This window comes from Tetrao urogallus (genome assembly GCF_951394365.1).
Source record: "Tetrao urogallus genome assembly, chromosome: Z".
Classification (NCBI taxonomy): domain Eukaryota; kingdom Metazoa; phylum Chordata; class Aves; order Galliformes; family Phasianidae; genus Tetrao; species Tetrao urogallus.
In genome coordinates this window covers 74205508-74225398 of record NC_136816.1, presented here as the reverse complement: position 1 = coordinate 74225398, position 19891 = coordinate 74205508, and the positions used below count along the sequence as shown (strand labels likewise).

Sequence of the window (19891 nt, the reverse complement as noted above, 5' to 3'; positions counted from 1 at the left end):
CCTCATGGTCATCAACGTAGTTTGAGATGCTTTTGTTTTTTTTTTTCCCTGCTTCCTAGAATCGCAGAATTGTTAAGGTTGGAAAAGATCTCCAAGATCATCGAGTCCAACCACCAACCCACTTCCTTGCCTCCTGTGTCATTGGTACTTCTGTCGCAGCTGTGCATGCTGTTCTGTGTTCCTGATGTTAGCAGCTGTCATGCTATCAGCTCACAACTTTTTGCCATGTCTGCTATGGCAATCTAATCTTGAATTCTAATCTAATCTTCCTAATCTTGAAATCTAATATTGAAGTGCATTCTCCTTTCACAGCATTAAAATTTCACAGAATAATTAAAAAGAGCACAGGCAAATGCCTTCAGTCTGGGCAGAACAAGCTTTGCACTATGTGCTCAAAGGTTTTCTCATAGGTTTGCCTTTCTGTTAGCACTGTACTTCCAACTCCTTCAACTTCTGTTTGTTTCATGGAGAAGAAATCCCTAATCATCATGGCACCGCCAAGCAAAAATCAGTACATTGTCATGGGAGTTCTGTTTCCAGAGTCCTGATGTCCTTGGTGCCCAGTGAGTGTTTCTTGATGCTTGCTTCAGAGTGGCAGAATCATAGAATCGTTAAGGTTGGTAAAGATCAATAAGATCATCACCAAGTGTAAAGCCAACTCATCCCTACCGTGCCCACTGATAGAATCATAGAATCTTGGGGACATGATGAGCAAGCATGGTGGGGGTGGGTTGATAGTTGGGCTGGATGATCTGAGTGGTCTTTTCCAACTTTAGTGGTTCTGTGATCCTAAGATTCCAGGAAAAAAAGATCTAGAACGTTTTCCTGGGACTTGTGGTCAGAAAATAACTGGTGAAGCTGTCAGCACTCAGCTGGCTCTGGCTGATTTTAGGTGGGGATTAATGACCTGTCTGTCTGAATGGGCAAGCTGTGGTGCAGGTGCTCTCCTATTTGTGTAAGCCCAGCTGCTGAGCTTGTTGAGAATGAGTTGGAACTTAGCTTTGTAATGAGTACATCCAGGAAAGGGTTTATATTGTTTAAATCTCTGTAATTAAATGGTGCAAGCCTGTGTGTAGGCAAGATCTAACTTATACGGAAAAATATAAATGAAAATTGTGTTTATTATAGTGATTAAAGTTTGGTGCATGCTGACATCGTTCAGCATATGGGAATTTTGGTTGTGCATTTCGTAGAAACTTTGAGAAGAAAGATAGCACAGCAGCCAGGGTCTGTAATCCCAGAGGGGAACCAGAGCACACCAGTTTGGGGGTGCAGAAATAAATGTCACAGTCAATTCAAAGCATAAAATACGATCATAGAATGATTGAGGTTGGACAAGTCCTCCCAGCTCCCCAGGCCCAACCCCAACTCACCCCCACCATGCCCACTGACCACATCCTGAAGTTCCACCTCTCCGTAGTTCTTGAACATCTCCAGGGATAGAGTGCTAACAGAACTGCAGAAGTGCCCCTCACGTAAGATAGAAGAAATCTGTTAACTCTTTAAGCTTTAAGGAAAGTGAAATGAACTATACCACAGTCCTTTGAAATGAAATCCAGTTTCATTTCCTTGTTCTTCAGTTCCATGTTCTTCCATTCATGAACAGCCATGGAATGTCATACAGCTGTAGTCGACATATTTGAGTTCTTGGCATGGTCTGTTAGTGTTGGTGATTCACTTATGAAGCGCATTTATTTATTTTTACAAGTTGGTTTTAATTTTTTTAAATAAAAATGAATCAGAACCCTTCATTCAGGTGCCATTGCAGGGGTGTTTGCTTGGATTTGGGATGTCACACACATTGAGATTTGGTTTTCTTTGCTGAGATGTCAGCCAAGTCCTCTATGACGTAAGGACGTGATTACAGCTCAGTACAAGGTTGGTTTGGATACTGTGTGGTCTGACACCAGCAGTGTGCACCATGGCATTCACAACCTCTGCTTGGCACTTCCAAAGAGATTTCGCCAGCTCTGTCACTGGTCCTGTGTTTGTGTGTTACTCTCAGGGCTGCTCACAAGGGGATGTGCTCCCACCTCTCCCCAAGTACCTTCTGAACATGAGAATTATGCAGTATCACAATTTTAAATTATAGCATTAAGAGGAAGGGACCAAAAATCCCCACCACTCCGATTTTCAAATAGAAATTCTTCTGAGAACCCAAAGAAAGTCACTTTGCTTTTACACAGCAGCTCTCCATCAGTGCTGGATTTAAACCCAGCTTTTTTTAACTTGAAGCAACTTCGGCTTACTGCAGTGGTTATAAATTCTTTCATGGGGGTGGAGAAAAACAAGCAGTAACTTTGGCATTGTTGATGAGAACAAGTTAAAAAACAGCTATTTTATTGTGCCTGTCTGCCTGGTGCGCAGCTAGAAACGTACTAATGCTTTTCTGACACCTCCCCATTGAAGAGTAATGCAAACATCACTGCAGATGAAAATATGGTCTTGGATCTCTGATTTTTTAAGTGTTTCTCATGTAGTACCAGCTTCTTGCTGTAAACGAGCCAAAATCTCTTCCAACAGAAAACTGTCATTGTGCTTTCGACTCCAAGAGAGCACTGCAGATTTTTACCTTTCTTTACAGATTGAGATTAAATGGAACAGTTCAACCTTGGTTTCTTCCTCATCCCCATTCCTTGCCATATCCCAACGCCTCAGAGATCCATGAGAAAAAGAGCAGGGTCACTGGGGGTTTTTCCTTTTGGCTTCAGTGGTCCTGAGGTTTCAAGTCTCATCTTTGTGCTGGTGAGATGCCACCAAGTGTGCTGTGAGCGCAGACAGGTGCCTACAGCTTGTGTATCTGATGGAGGGGAGCACTGAGGCTCGTATTGATTGGTGATTATCAGGTGGGTAGAAGGGCTGTGCTCTCTTTTCTCCGTCCCCCTCCTTTCTCCAGTCTCATGCTGCTATTTTTAGTGGCTGAAGCGGACTAAAAGAAGAGCTGAAGGAGCAGAAGAGATGGCAGTAAGTGCTGTTGGCAGGTCACTGGTGGGCCTGAAGGATTGGTTGCCCCCACCAGGTCCATCCAGCTCCCTTCTTGAAACAGCTGATAAAATGTCAGCTACTCAGAGAATAATTCCTCGTATGTATCTCACACAGAGTGGCACAGGGTGGAGGGGGAGTCCCCATCCCTGGAGGGGTACAGGAACCACAGAGATGTGACACATGGGGATGTGGTAGGTGGGCATGGTAGGGATGGGCTGATTTGGGTCTGGAGATCTTGAAGGACTTTTCCAACTTTCATGATTCCATGATCATACTTTCCAAGGTGGTGGTACTGTTGCTATGAAAATGCTCCGAAAGTGCAAGTGCTGCTCTTCATGTCCCCTTCAGGTTTTGTCGTTGCTTCTCTCATGCTGTGTCTGTAATTTGCAGTAAATACCATGATCAAAACACGGGCTCCTGGGGTTTGTTTGCTCACATCTCAGACCTTGGTGTGCCTGGAGCCCTGCGGTTCTTCCAAGGCCATGCACCTTGCTTACAGACGTGGGCAGATAGCATGCGTAAAGATTGTGATTTTTCAATGCTTTCAGCTCCTGCTTGTCAGTCTGTGTCTTAAGCACGAAGGGTGCTTTCTCCCTGTTACCATGATATGTTAGTGCTGCTGTCACTAATCTATTGCAGACACCGCTGTTATCAGCCTGCAGCTGCTTGAACAGACACCCAGGACTGTTGTAATGAGGGTCCTGCAGTTATTATTTGAGCTGTTTTTCTCTTTTATCTTCCCTTCAGGGGCCATCAGAATGGCAGTGTTGTTTTTTTTTTTTTACAAGCTCCAACTTGAAACTTTTAGAAGTTCCTCTTCTCTGTGCGTCGAGCTGCTTGAATTCCCCGTAAAAGTGCTGGAGCTGTGAATCAATTTGTAATTGATATAACAGCATGCAAACACCCACCTTAGCTTTGTGTTAAAGGATGGCATGTGGATGTAGCAGAAAACCACAGCTGAGATGCACTGAAGCACGTTTGTCACTTTGCAGTCAGTTCTGACACTGATGTTAATGGCTGAGCACCTGGCAGATCCCAAACCTCTGGCTGACTTTCCCCCATGGACGGGGTCTGTGCCTTGATCAGGAAAGGAAGTTGGTTGCAGGGTGTCTCTGGCTGCCAAACCTCATGAGGAAATCGGGGCTGTTCCCACCATCAGAGCAGGCAGAGCAGTTAACCCTTTCTGCTCGTTGGCTGCCTCGTTGCTCTTGCTAAGGTGCAGCCAGCTTCCTTCTGACCTGTGAGCATTTCTGCAAATTGCTGTTGCAGTTTCTCCCCCTGTGAATGCAGCACTAGGGCAGTGGAAGGGATAATTTATTTAGAAGTCCCATCTTGTGCTCGTTGGGTCACCCAGCTGCTGCTTCCCAGCTCCTCTGTTGTTGCCCTTAAACCTTCCAGTTTTCAGCCAGTTTCAAAAGTCACATTTGAAAGCTGTAAGTCGCTTTCAGGATTTTTAAATGCAAAGTGATTTAAATGCAGTGGCTGTTCCTGTATCACCTGAATCCCTGCAGTGATGCATTGCAGTGGGACATGGCTATTGTAACCTTCCGTTGTGTCCTAATAAAATCAATGTATGTCGCCTCCTGCTTATGAATTAACAAGCCAAGAGGTAAAGCATGGTGCACAACTGGTCATTATTATGTCTGGAGGTGGCTGCTGCACTATTGACAGCAGTGGCAAGTAGTGCAGCTTGATTTCATTTCATCATTTCTCATGTAAGGATTCTGTACATAGAATTGTTGCAGTGCTATCAGAGCTCTCTGTCCTTTTTAGTCAGGACTGAAGAGTGGCATCCATGGCCACCAACACAAATGCACTCTTGCTTTACATGTGGAAACACCAGCCAACCTGTCAGAGTCCCAAAACCACCACGGTTTCCAGGATCCAGTTGAATGGAGTTCCTTTCTTCAGCCCTTGCACAGGATCTTCATTTTTGTTTGTGCCAACAAGATGTGGCACTTGGGGATGTGGTCTGTGGGCACGGACTTGGGTCTGGACTTGGTGATCTTAAAGGTCTTTTGCTACCTTAATGATGTGATGATTCTTAGGAATGAGTGGCTGGAAACAGACTAATTTAGGATACCAGCTAATCGCAGCAATTTAAATGCAAATATAATATAGGAAATCATCACATGCAAGGTTTTCAGTAGCACTGGTAAGATGTTCGTGGCTGTCAGCACTATGGTAGCTGATTTATTTTTGTTTTACCCAACATTTTACATATTTTGATTGCCTCCTTTCCATCTTGCTGGGGCCTTAGTGTATCTCACTGGAATCCAGAGCAGCAAAGATTGTCAAGGAGAACTGGGCAGTGCACAACACGAGGTATCCTGGGAGGTGCTGGAGCAGAGCAGTGATTGTGCAGCTCAGGAATGAGGAGCATTGGCCAAGAGGAAGACGCAGTGTGGACTAGCACAGGACACTCCTATTCCCAACTGCTGTCTGCATGGAGACCGATATTTACAGGGAGGATCAGTCTGTCCCCTCCACCCCAAAACCTCTTCCATTTGCCTTCTGGAAGCTGCATTCTGGGTTCAGTCACTTCATTCCAGAGTAATTGCTTTCCTCGCAAAACAGAGCAATTAGACTGGAGTGAAATCACCTTGTTCTGGAGTTACAGAACTGCTGCAGAAGAGATGGTCAATAGCAGCACTGTGCTGGTCAGCCTTACACAGCACTCAGGCTGGAGTTTGGTTGTCCAAACCCATCTTTGAGGCCTAACCAAACGTTCAGATCATAGAATCACCGAAGTTGGAAAAGACCTCCTAGATCCAGCTCGTACCACCTTGCCCACTGGCCACGTCCCCAAGTGCCAAATCTCCATGGTTCTGAAACACCTCTGTGGACAGGGATTCCACCCCCACCCCTACCCCCGTGCAGCCTTTGCCAATGCATCACTGCTCTTGGGAGAATAAATTGTTCCTAACATCCAGACTGAAATGATGATAAGGTCCTCTCTACACAGCAGAGAAATGTATATTAGTAGGGATACGGGCAAATCCTTCAAACCAAGAGCAACATAAAATGGATGTTAAACCATCCTAGGAGCTGGGAAATCAGCAGCACAGTGATTTTCTGCCTGTTCCCCAGTGTGTTTCTCCTGGTACTGTGTGAACATGGCACTCTCCTGGTTTCAGTCCACACACTCTATGCAGAGCTGTAGCTGCAGCTGTAGCCGAGCTGATGGATGTTTCAGCCCTGCCTGTGGCAGCTTGTGCATTGTAATTAACTGCTTCCCATTAAGGCAACAGATGAGAAATCGTGCAGTTACATGCAGAGGCTGTAGGAGATGGAACAGTGTCCTGGAACAGCAGTCAGTAGTGTTTGGTGGTTGGGTTTTGTTGGCTTTTTTTGATTCTTTCTGACCCAGGAAACTATGAATGTCGTAAAGTGAAGAATGCCTTTGAATGTGAGCAGGAGCAAAGCAGGGGGTGGAGAGGCATCATTTGAGCACTGCTGTTTATTCCTGTCTGGGACTAAAATCCACAGTAACAACAACAACAAAAATAGGGAAAAGAGCTGTGCAACAAGAACCTTGGGGAAGAGGAACATTAATTGGAGCATAGGATTCGTTACTCTGCATTTGCTAATATTATAGTTAGCATCTTTTCTATATGTAGATCTTTAAGATGCAATATGCAATTCTTTGGGCATCCTGCAGGGAGCAGAAAGATATTTCTGTATCCTGACTTGGGGAAAGTGCATTGCAGTAATTTTCTCCTTCCGTGAACCAGAAGCTTGCTGGTAGCTCTGAATTTCATCTGTAAAAGATGTTCTAAACAGTTCTTAGGAATGGTCGCAAGGATGAGCTGGACTCAGCCCTGCTGGGAGTGTTTTTGGGTGGGAGATAGGAGAGAGAGGTAAACGATGGCATTTTCCTATTACCTGGGTGAGGGATATTGTCCTTCCTGCCCTCCTGATGTGGGGGCATCAGGACAAGGCATTACTATGCTGAGAAATGTGGGGCTGATATTGAATGCTCTGCACGCTTTGGGGAGGAGAAGGATCAGAAGGTGACACACAAACCCCATCACCAAGAGCATGCATAACCAAGGAGAGAAGTATCTCTGCGTGCACAGCTGAAGTCCAGTCCAAGCCTTTTGTTGCATCCAGTAGGACTGGAAGTGACTGGAGCTACAGAATCTTTTTTCAGAGCTACAGATTTTTTTCAGTGAGAGTTGTTGAGCTGCACTGCCTGTGCTTCACCTACTGTGCAGTGCATCTACTTTGACACTGATTTATCTGTGCAATTTGGAGGTAAATATTCCATGAGTTTTTTTCATGGTATATACAGAGATAAGGTGGTTCTTCTCCTTCGCAGGGAGGATGAGCTCATGCAGGGGCACAGAGCAACCAGCTTCTGTCTGTTGTTGCTGCATTACATTGGGTGGTTGGCTGAGCCATTGGTTTGAAGATGCTGCCACTAGAGTTAGAAGTACGACATACAGAGGAAGTGAGAGGCTGGGCAAGCAGTTTCTCATGTTTCTGTCCTCTTTCAGAAAGCCATCCTATGTATTTTGTGTTTTTGTTACATTTTTCTCCATGTCTCAGTCTGCTCAGCATGTGTTGTGCAGCCCTCCTCCCTCAGTTGCATGTCCTGCAGGGAAAACAAAAAGTCCACTGCCAAATGCACTGCGTGTGCATGATGCTTCTTTCCCAAATATATCGCAATTTCGGTCAAAGCAAACAGAACTGTCACTGAAATGCTCTGGCAGTTTTTTTTCTCCTTCTTTGGGAGCTATTTCCAATATGCGTTCGTTTCCTGCTGAAGAGCCGCAGCACCAGACAGAGAGTGAGAAAGGGAAAAATTGCACTAGGGAAAATCAACTTTCTGTTTTCTTCAGTGCCAAACCCGTTCTTGTCATCCTGATTAAGGAGTATATCCTATCCTATGTGTATGTAGGATAATGTGATGGAAGTAAATTTCTAAAATTTTATCCAAGAAAGCTGCAAGACTTGAAGATCTGCGGACGACTGAATACGAGACAGGGGGAAGAGACAACATAATCGTGTAGCCAGATCCCAATTCCACCTCTCCTATTGCTCACCCACTTGCAGGGTTCAGCTGTCTCTTCTGATTGAGTCTTTTAATTTAAGTTTCTGTAACATTTGACAGATTGAGAAGAACAGTCCTCAGATTTCTGCCCTGGCTGACAGATGATGCAGATAATGGAAGATAATCTTTTCCATTTACATGATTTGACACATTCTTACTTCCGTGTATGTTGAAGTCAAGGAATCAAAATAAATTTGAGTACAGAATATAAATCCCAGACAAATTACAGCTTTCACCGCAGTGTTGAGTTAAATGTAAACAGCAGAAATATTGCAGATATCTTCTAATTAAATGCATAAATTAGAGAAATGTCTTGAATATTTACAGCAACTACTCCGAGAAGTGAGAATAAGGAAGAAATGTACTTTGTCAGCTGATGGCTGCCTCAACTGCATCTCATAAGGAGCTGAATTTTGTCACAGCCTTTGGTACAAGTTGCATTGCTTCTATGCAGGGGATTTCTCATATGTATATTAAGATTGGGTATTAGGTTATATATTTCTTGTCTGAAAGTCTGAAAGAGCAGTGATGCATTGGCACAGGCTGCTGGGAGGGAGCAGGGGGGGTCCCTGTACATGGGCATGTTCCAGAACTGTGGGGATGAGGCACATGGGAACATGTGGGCATGCTTGGGTGACTTGGGGTTGGGCTTGGAGATCTTGGAGATCTTCTCCTACCTTCACGATGCTGTGATTCTGTTTAGGGACATGGTGGAGTGGGTTGAGGTTGGACATGGGGATCTTGGATGTCTTTTCCAACCTTCTAGATTCTAGAATCCACATCCCTACAGAGGGCTCTGCTGTTGGAAGTAGCATGGCTTGGGACAGCACAGTTTTTCTGTAGCTGTATGGTTGTTGTACTACAGTGTGAGGTTGGTTGCATTAAATCTTGAATCCTCATGGATTTAGGTTGTGTTTGTGATTGTTGAGTTCACAAATAAAGGCTGATCTTGACCATGTTTCTTTTTCTGACTCATTACCCTGATGAACCCACTGTACTCTTCTTTACACGGGTACATAATGATGGGACAAAGAATGGCTTTGCACTTAAAGAGGGGAGGTTTAGGTTAGATGTGAAGGAGAAATTCTTTACTCAGAGAGCAGAGTGGCCCTGGTAGTGCTGCCCTGAGAAGAGTGGGTGCTCCAAGGCCAAGGCTGGATCCTGGGAATGCCTCCATGACAGGAGCAAAACAACCTGTGGATTGAGGGCAGCCAGCACCACAGTGGGATGAGAGAATTTCCCAGCACTGTTAATGCACACTGCGTATGTGCAGTATGCCAGCAGAATTACATTGGAATTCCTCTTCTCTTTCCCATTGGGTTTTGACAGGCTCTGGAAGAGCAGCAAAGGCTGATTGCTGTCACTGGGGCACCCAACTTGGACCTGAATGCACAGAGTGGAGAGGGGCAGATACAGTGGATAGCAAAGGGGTGCAATGGCATTGACAAGCACGTGTTAAAAGGAGAGTCTCTGGAACTATTTTCTTTGTGTCTTAAGGACAATCTTTTGCTAATGGGAGCTCTGAATTCAGTTCAGCTCATTGAAGGCAGGGAGACATTGAAATACTGTATTCAAAGCATAGTGAAACAGTAAAAAACCAAAGTGATTTTCATGCGTTGTTAAAGGAGTGGGAGAGCACTTGAGCCCTTTCTCAGATTTAGGTGATTGTTTGCTTTAAAAAGAAAGGGTTCACTATAGGAAAGTACTGCTTTCTTATAGGTAAGGTTTCATCTCATAGGAAAGTGCTGCATCCTGGAGGCTGTACAGTTCTATAGGATGACACTAAGCATGCTGATCCGTTTTGGCACATGCTCAACTCCTGACCCACTTTACTCAGCCATCCAGATGACAAGTGGTTGTTGCCCAGCTGCAAGACCGAGATGTCCTCCACCATGGAATAACCTGAACCCTTGCTCATTAGTTATCATTCTCTTCTACAAACTGCTTTCTTTTGGCATTGATGAGGGCTCGTTTCCAATAGCTGACCACAATATGCTGTCACAGCCTGAAAATGCCTTTGGGAAGAAGCATACACTGAGGTTGACCTAACAGCTGGTGGCAGTGAGTCTGCCCCCGGTCTGGAGTAATTGACATTTTGAAATATTTACAGCTCTGGCTCTCTCTGATTGAAATGCCCTAAAGCAAAAGGAGCTCTTCCTTTGAGCCTCTCCCCTACCAGCACTCACAGTGTGCACTGGGGAAAGGATGTTTGGTTGGGAGGGACGTCAGCTCTATGGTTGCTATTATGTAAAAACAAAACCTCATAAAACGAGCCCTCTGCACCGGCAGACCTATCATAAATGTCAGCATCAACAGGCAAATGCATCAGAAGGGGGTGGGAGAGTGGCTGGGGGCTGCGTGTCCCTGCCCAGTGCACAAGGCCAAAGCTGAGCACAGTGATAACAGAGGAACTCGGTCCCAGATGTCCAAAATGACGTTCTTGGCTTGGTGGCTTATTTTGGAAGATGCTGCAGCTTTGCAGTGATTTCCCGTGAAAGCATAGCTGGGGAGCTCATCACTGGGAAAATATGCAAAGTGAATCACTGCGCTCTCCTGCTGCCACCTCTTGTGCTGGGAGAGGAGCTGAAGGAGCAAACAAACACGTGGGGCATCAGAGGAGCTGTGACTGTGGGTTGAGAGAGGCTGATGGCTGAGAATGATACTGTGACTTCTTGGTCTTCTGCCTTCACGTGTGAACTGTGCATTCCCAAAACTGCAGTAGGGCAGTGGAAAGCTCCTGTAGGTCGCTTCCACAAGGAAAATCCTTTAGCTATGAAATCAGTGCATTTTGCTGTCAGCATGCTTCAGTGCCATCTGGGAGCCTGGCAAGCAGCAGGAGGGAAATCAGCGCTGGAGACTGCATGAGTGGCTGCTGGTTCTTCACAAGGAGAAACGTTCTGCTCCTTTCCCAGGGGTGAGGAGGAAAAACCCTCCTGATTCCTGAGGAAGAGTGAGCAAATGGGAATGTTTGCATGTTGAAAAGCTGGATCAGAAAGTGTGCATTGCCCAGACAGGGCACCTAGGTCAGGTCGCTTGTGCAGCACACTGAGTGCTGGTGCTTTGATGAAACTCAGAAATGTGGGTCACATTCTTGAAGCTTAATCATTTCCTCCATTGGTGGAGCTGTACCCCAACACTGTGCTCGTTTCTTTGCATAAGAACTGGGTTCTTCATAGACACAGAATTGTTCAGGATGGAAAAGACCTCCAAGACCACCCAGTCCAACCCCAACCCATCCCCACCATGCTCACTGACTGTGTCCCCAAGTGCCAAACCCATCTTTTAATTGAAAGTGTGATTGACTCCAGAGTCTGTGTGCAGAAGATCCATCGTGCCGTTCCGTACACAGCTACACATATCAGATATATCCATTATTCCAGGCTGGATGTGGCTCTGGACAGCCTGGTCTAGTGGTTGGTGGCCCTGCCTTTGGCACGGGGGTTGAAACTATATAATCTTTGAGGTCCTTTTCAACCTAGGCCATTCTGTGATTCAGCAGGATTATTTCCTCCGAACTTTCCACTGTTCCTATGTTTCACAGACCCTTTTAAAACTTGAACAATGAAGGAAAAGTTCACCTGCAGACTTCAGTACATTATACCAATTAGGCTAAAAGCATGTGATTTGCTCTACAGAATATAATTACGAGATGGTTGTCTCTGTCATGACAACTGGAATACTGGTTGGTAATTCTGGTGTTATTTTTGGTTCATAAAAGGTTTGATCATGGGAATAGAGACCTGTATTTTTTCTATAGAGATCAAAAACAGACTTTGTAACCCAGATACACGAGTTGTTATTCTCTGCTGGCTTTGTCCAGCAGGCTTCTGTTGATAGCTGGAAGACCTCCAGCAGGATGCTTGGCCTTCTTCAGCTCTGCCTTCAGTGGAAGGCTTCTGCCTTTCTTCTCCAAAGGGTGGTCAGGCCATTGGAATGAGCTTCAATGAGGCCAAGTCCTGCACTTCGGTCACAACAACCCCAGGCATGGCTACAAGTGTGGGGCAGGGAGGCTGGAAGGCTGTGCAGAGGAGAAGGGCCAGAAACAGTGCAGCCAAGAGGGCAGGGAGGTGACCATCCCCTATGCTCAGCTCGGGTGAGGCTGCAACTCACTGCTGTGTGCAGTGTGGGGCCCCTTGCTGCAGGAAAGACATTGAGACCCTGGAGCACAGTACTGTGGAGAGCAGCTGAGGATATTTCTGATACAGCTGGGATGCCGTTGGCCTTCTCGGCCACCCAGGCAACCTGCTGGCCCACGTTCAGCCAAGAGCTGACCAACACCCCCAGGCTTTTCTCCTCTGTGCAGCCTTTCAGCCTCTTGGCCCCACGCCTGTAGAGATGCGTGGGGCTGTTGTGACCAAAGTGCAGGACCCGGCACTTGGTCTTGCTGAAGCTCATCCCGTCGGCCTCAGCCCATCAGTCAGCAGTCCAGGTCCTTCTGCATGGCCTGCCTACCCTCAGGCAGAACAACACTTCCCCCCAGCTTGGTGTCATTTGCAAACTGAGGGTGCACTCACTCCCCTCAGACTGAGCATTTGTCTTTATGCTGCTGTAGTTTCAGAAACGCCCTGGGAAAAAAAGTCATTTTTCGCTTCACCTCGTGAGATTTACTAAACTGTGGGTATTTAGCCTGTGCGTGGATTTCTTGAGCCTCTTTTGCCATCTTGAGTTTTCTCTTTCCTTCTCGTCACCTCCCGACATGCTCTGAGCCATTGCTTTCCTCTCCTTGTTCACACCTATTCCTTCCCCAGCTCTGCTGAGCGAGATGTGCGGCTCTTGCTCAGTCTGGCACATTTCCTGTTTGCTTCCTTTGTCTCCCCACTGTAACCTTCTGCAGGGCTGTCTGTGCCTCAGCCCTGAGATAGAGGCAAAGATAGCAAGCAGGTACGCAGGTATTTCACCAACTCCACGTTGATTTTCTTTCTCAAGTCAAAGAGAAGCAGTGTAATGCAAAGAAAAACAGGAAGAAAAAAAAAAAGATGAATATGTGTCCCTGCAATAATTAAATAATTGCAAAAATCCATTCCATCAGTATCTGTTTTTTTTTTTTTTTTTTTTAATTTATGGATATTGTTGATAAGGTCCAGTTCTGCTGATGCTGCAGGCAGTGCTGCTGTATTCATTTCCCAGCACGTCCTTGGGCTGCCAAGCAGGGCTGCTGCTAAGATTATCAAACACACACAAATCCATTTTCAGACAGACTTTGAAGCTTTGGATTCACTGAAAATGAATGCAGATTTGACTCTCAAATGTGCAAGGCTCCTTTGGAAATGGTGCTTTTCTTCTAAACCACTGACATGCTTCTGAAAACACCAGCTCACAAATGAGTAAGCAAGCACAAATCATAAGCAAGCACATAAGGAGAAGAGGATTCTCCAGTCTTGTGTTCATAGTTCTTGGATTTCTTGCTTTTCCACCCCATTGCTTTGCTTAGCTTCCCATCCAGCTCAATATCCACATCATGGAGCAAGCAGAGACAGATTCCCTCTCTTGAAGCAGCTCCATCTGCTGATGGTATCCGACCAGAGGTCACCCCTGGTACAGCCCTGGGATGGTTCATTAGTGAAGGGGTTTATTTTGTGTTAATGCACGACTCCATTCGAATGCCTTGGAGCCGCATGGAGCCGTGCCATTTTGTTTGCCATGCTGTTGCCTGGCCCTGATGCTATCTTCATCATCTTTAACTGCAGAAAAGAAGAAGAAAGAAAGAAAAAGAAAAAAAAAAAGGTGTTGAGCTTTTTGTGGTGGCGGAGTCACTGCAGTTCAGCACTGCATCTGCTGGTTGGACTTCCTGTGGTTTTTCATCGAATCGCGTGATTGACGGCGCAGGCTGTCTGCAGTGCTCTCAGCTGTCTCGTTTGTCCTGACCACGAAATCTGACTTCTGCTTTGTCTGCCAGCAGCAAACACGATAGGGCTCTGCGGTGGGCGGATTGACCGGAGCCGAGATGTGCTGTCTGTGTGTAAATGACACAGATCCAACTGGGACGTTCCCTCCAGCTCTGACGCGTGATGCCTTGGGTTGATGGGGTTCAAAGTGCCCAGGGTTGGCACTCCTCTGGTAACGGCTGGGTAGAAATGCAGGCAGTGTTCTGCTGGACCCGTTGATTTCAGGCACTCGGCTCAGAAACATTGGCAAGGAGGAAGGTGGCAAAGAACGCGTGCATCTTTCTGCACCGTGGCTGATGTCCAGCTGAGCGGTGGGGCTGTGATGTTTCCATGCCCAGACTTCTCCCCTGCTATTAGGACTGCCATTTAAGAGACTATGGTGTGGTCCTTCTTGTCAGAACGTGCTGCAGATCAGGTTCCTTTGGGTGTCACCAGGTAAGGAACAGACATCCTTCCAGAATTAAATCATAGAATCATTAAGGTTGGAGAAGATCCCCAAGCGCCACGTCATCTCCCCGTGCCCGCTGCTCACATTCCCAAGTGCCACATCTCCACAGTTCTTGATCACCTCCAGGTTTGGGGACCCCACCATTGCCCTGGGCAGCTATGCCACTGCACCACTGCTCTTCCTGAGAAGTCATTTTTCCTCATATCCAGCTTGATCAAGTTGTACACGATAACAGCAAAGCAGCTTTGGTTTGCCGCTTGGAGAGTTTTGTTAGCAGTGATCCTTGATGATAAAATCCTCCCTGGAAGTGCTCTGAGCCTCCCATGACCTTGTTGTCTCACAGCTCTCCTAAAACATGGATTTAGTGTCATAGAATTGTAAAATGGCCTGGGTTGAAAAGGACCTCAAAGATCATCTAGTTTCAATCCTCCTGACATCGGCAGGGTCACCAGTCTGTAGAGCAAGGTCTTGACTAGTGTCACTTCATGTATCTCTCTCCTTAAAAACCTCACTATCCTGGTCTGCATTCTTCTTAGCCTCATCTGCCTTTCCACTGTCCTTGTCTACACTCCCATTATCCTTGTCTCCATTCTTGAGATAAAGCTGCTCAAGGCATGTGGCGAGTGTGGGAGAGCCAGACTGATTGCAGAGGTACAGCCTTTAATCTGAAATTGATCATTAAATTGCTGTGGTATACAAGCGCAGTAGATGACAACACTGATGAGGCTGAAGGAAAACTTAATAATACAATCAATGGCTGATTGTTCTTGCTTGAAAACTGGAATTCTGCCTGATTTGTTTCATGCGGAGGATTCACAATATAGTGAGAGCTGAGCGATTCTGAGTTCAGAGTGGTCCCAGATTGGTGTCATGGGTATCTACAAAACCTAGTTGCTGTAATCTGTGGTCCTGAAGGTAAAAAAAAGCTCCTTTCTTTACATCTGCATCTTCAATCACTTTTTCCCCTCCGTCCCAGAAGGACAGCTGCATGCAGCCACTGCTGGGGTGAGGAGTGACAGCGGTGCGAGGGCTCTGCTCTGCTGGGAAACGTCGCAGTGGTTTCACCATGAGGTTTCACCATTCGTTTTGCTGAAGCAACACTGAGCTGAGCGTGTTCCTGTCTGCACTGACCACAAGCCAGGAAGCATCAGGAGGGAAGTGGGGAAGGTTACAGTGAGGATATAAGCAGAGCAGAGTATCATTTATAAAATAGATGTCCATGAGATTTGGATTGAGGCTTAACCTGCCCAAAGAATCAAAGAACCATTAAGGTTGGAAAAGACCTCTAAGATCCTCAAATCCAACCCTAAGTCATCCCCACTGTGTCCCTAGGTGCACAAATCATGGCATCTTGAGAGGGCTGGGATGGTGGGAGGGGGTGGTAGGCTGGGCACTGGGAGCTGAGAAGGGCTGAGATGGGGAATGGCAATGAAACATGAGGCTGATGAAGAAGAAAAAGTAAACATGGGCAAATGCAAAATGGAGATACACTGAAGAGAGGCTGTGAAGACAGAGGAATGGGGCTGGGGAAGAGGGAAGACCAGGAGATGGGAAACTGAGAGCTGGGGGTGAGTGTGGGAGCAGGAATACCTGAAAGTGGGGGAACATGGTGATGTGGTGGGTTAGAAAGCTGGGCAAACCAATCTGCGGACTGAGATGGTAGAAAATGGTGCACAGAAGGACTGTGGGAGGGCTGCTGTACCACAGACTTCATGTCTGGCATAGGAAATGACAGCTACTGATACGCCTTCGAGGTCTGAGCTCACCAGGAGCTGGATGCAGCAGTCACTGACACTGCTGTCTTTGAACAGCCTCGGGTCCTTCAACAGAGGAAGGAGTGCTGGAAACAAAGAGTGCTTCCTCCCTACTTCGCTGTTGGAAGGATGAGCTCCTACTGTGCTCTGAAGGCCGCACCAGGGGTGACAGCCACACAGTGTCCAGAGCCAAGCCCTCCCATTGGCACGCAGCACTCTGCAAAGTGACGCTGATGTCCTTAGCAAGATGATGGCATCTTCATGTTGTGATGATCATGTTGTCACCCAGCCTTTCGTTGAGTGGAACCAGGGGCTGGACTTGATGATGGCTCCCTTCCAGCTCAGGGTACGCTGTGATCCTATAAACAAGCTTTCTGTAGAGCTGCCTTCCCCATGGAGCAGAATTGAGGGGGCTGGGAGAAACCTCTGGAGACCATGGGGTCCAACAAGTGCAGCTCAGTGCAGATAGCAGCTTTGGTGTCCCTCTGTGTTTGGGATCTGCACCAAACTGTAATAACAGCAGCCACACAGGGAGAGTGGAGATGTTTCCATGTTTTTGAGATTCCCAAGAACACAGAGTTAGATAAACAAACACGAAAGCCAAGTGGCCAAGTAGTACTCCTTCAAAGGAGCTGTTCCAGACAGAAGATCCCCCAGCACAAAGCTGCTCAGAAAGCTGATGGGGCATCTCTCCATTATTCACGGGCAGAGGCTTTCTGGCCATTGCTGTGCTTGTTCTGGTCGTGTTGTGCCATGGAGTTTTAGTCTTTTAGTCTCAGCCACAGCCGAATAAATAATGAAACAGGTATGCTTTATCTTACCCCCAGGAGCATTGCAGTGTGGCTTTATCTGAGGCTCTTGGTGTGGGCAACGTTCAGAAGCAGAGTGGATGATTGAGCAGTGCGTGCTAAAATAAGCTCAGCAATCTCAGGTTGGATATTGCAAGGAATTCTTTCTCTGAAAGGCTGGTGAGATGCTGGCACGGGATGCCCTGGGAGTGGTGAAGTCCCCATCCCTGAAGGCGTTTGGGAACCATGGAGATGTGGCACCTGGGGATGTGTCAGTGGGCTTGGTGGGGTGGGTTGAGGTCAGGGATCTTGGAGGGCTTTGCAAGGAACCACCTCTGTGTGTGCAGGCCTTTGGGAGGCAACAAACCAGAGAAAACTGGGGGAGCTGAGGCTGCAGCATCGCTTTCCAATTGGGACAGACTGACACATCTGATGTGTGATAACTCTGAAAGCTCTTTCCTTAAAGTCCTGTGGAAAGGATATTGCATGTGTTGTCAGGAAGGGGAGCTGTCTGCATGCACGGACATTAAGGTGTGTGCACAGGACCAGTGGGATGAACTGATGCGTGGTGCAGTCCAGTTGGGGAGCATTCAATGACATTTTTGTGTAGGACTCCTTTGTCACCTAAAGGATGCACCCAGTTTTGTTAGCAGAGACCAAACGTGAGCCTCAGGAGAAGGGCTGAGCACAATGTGCCTGTGTGGCATTCAGTTCCAAGAAGAAATTATAAATGATCTCTTTATGCCTCATGGTAAATATTTTCCTTCAGCTCCGGTGGTTCGGTTCCTTCCTTTATTTTCCCCTTTGCTCTGTTTTTTTTGGGCTGCATGGTTGCAAACAGCGTTTCCTTTCTCTTGCAGAAGTTCCCTGAGCTGAAGTTCAAGTACGTGGAGGAGGAGCAGCCCGAGGAGTTCTTCATCCCCTACGTCTGGTCCCTGGTGTACAACGCGGCCGTGGCACTCTACTGGAACCCACGCGACATCCAGCTCTTCACCATGGACTCTGGCTGAAAGAGGTCAGACCAGAACTGAAACCAAAACTGCACCACGTGAATCCATGACCCCTTCCAGTGCACACCCTCTGACCCAGCCCTCGCTGCCCATCTCCGGCCCACAGCTGTGTTTCTGGCTGTCACACACCGACACCTGGGGCGAGGAACATGTATGCAGCCTTGTATTTACTGTCCTGTAACCAGAGCTTGTCTGATGAACACGAGGCCTTACACATGGGGTATGAAGTTACTACCAACACCGCCGATTGCTCTTTTAAGTGAGGAAAGAGACTGAGAACTTGGATTTGGGCAGCATTTGGATTTTCATTTCTTTGGGTCAAGCTTCTGGTCCGTTGGGTTCTGCTGTGGGTCACTCATTGCCCAACCCCACACTCTCATTCCCAGCCCTTTGTTTCAGTGTCACTGGCATGGCTGCTGTCCTTCCTCTGGTGCCACCCAAGCAGCATGTTAATCCAGTTAGCTCCCAGGCAGACTCAAAGCACTTGATTTAGATGTCAAAATGTTTGTGGGAGGGTTTTCTGGAGCGAGTCTTTGTGTTTGGCTGGCACACAGAGGGGCTAGGAGCACCAGCTTGCAGAGCCAGTCCTTCACAGATCTTCTGTGCAAAGGTTGTTGCTGGAAACTGAAAGTGTGGGGGGAAAAAAAAAAAAAATCTCCAAAGAAAATAGTGGTAAGATTGTAAAATAGAGCGATGTCCTGTAAAAGTGTGTGACGGTGTGGGGTGGGGATCCCTGGCCAAGTTCTGTGTTGAAATTCCCTGTTGGCTGTTAAAGGTTTATGGCAGAAGTATTAATTGATCTGAATGTAGAATGCTTCCTTCTGTTGTGTTCAAGTGCTCTTTCCCGATGTCCCTGGCTCTGCAACTGGATGAGAGACATGGGTTGACCTGGTCTCCAGGGAACCTCCCATTTCACACAGTGGGGATATACAAGGGAGGTCCCTGGCAGCTCCTGCTCCAGCATGTTCTGCACGAGGGGATGCACTGACTTCCAGGCAGTCCTGAGTGGCTCTAAATAAAAAATTCCTTGCACCTTTTTTCATTTTGTCATTGCTTTTTTCGTTTTTTTTCTGAAGGAGATGCTGGAGTTGCTCCATTTGTCTGTTCATTTCAAGGTGGGAGTCTGTTTGGGTCCTACACAAACGAAGCAGTGACTTAAAAAAAAATATTAAAAGCATTCCATATGTATTTAAGTATAACTTACAGAGAGACATACACAACAAGAGCATGACAAGAGCATTGGAGGTGGAGCAACGGTAGGACAGGACATGGTCTTTTTTCTTTGGAAAATAGGGGAAATGAATGAACATGAGAATATGGGAAACAAAATGGGAAAACATGGGAAATAAACTGAGCTGCAGATGTTTACACTGTGTTTTGAGTTTGGTTTGGTTTGGTTTGGCTGTTTTACCTTTGAACAAAAGTCAAAGGGGGACGACTCTTCTTGGTTGTTGTAGCAATTCTTGATTTTTGCCTTTTTATGAGGTCTAAGAGCATTTGTGGGTCAGAAGAGCTGTGCAGATGCAGCTTGAAACTGCGTATCTTTTGGGATGGTCTTCATCCAACCGGAGGTGAATGAACCCTCTCCACCTCCAGCAGCATCTGGAGCAAGTAGGTGCTTGGTGCCAAGCTGCAGAGTACCCGATTTTCTTGGAAAGGGCTTTTTATGGTGAAAAGAATAGGTCCAACCAGCTGCTGGAGGAGCACCATAAATTATTTCTTCTGCCTTCCTGTTCTGACGCCGTTGGACCGAAGTTCAGCAGGTTTGTTCTGATCGTGTCATTTCCTTCTGTGGTAATGGACACACGCTGCTCCCAGACCTGGTTGCTTTGGAAGAGATGGAGATCTGCTCCCAGGGCGGAGCAGCAGAGCCAGACCCAGATCTGTGCTGAAATCCCAGTGGCTCCTCCAAGGGCTGAGTGCTACGTGGGGCTGGCAGTGTCCCCACACCATGAACGCTCTTTC

General features: G+C 46.8%; 1 protein-coding gene across 2 annotated transcripts in view; it reads left to right on the top strand.

Moving 5' to 3' along the window:
• The window catches only part of DYM (dymeclin), a gene marked incomplete at both ends in the record, with an annotated part of 140425 nt that extends 122499 nt beyond the window's left edge, over positions 1 to 17926 (top strand). For both annotated transcript variants that reach the window (XM_079548570.1, XM_079548569.1), the window contains one exon: positions 17777 to 17926. In XM_079548570.1, the coding sequence (XP_079404696.1) occupies positions 17777 to 17926 (150 nt within the window). The remainder of the gene's footprint in view (positions 1 to 17776) is intronic.
• Between the last annotated feature and the right edge of the window lie 1965 nt (positions 17927 to 19891).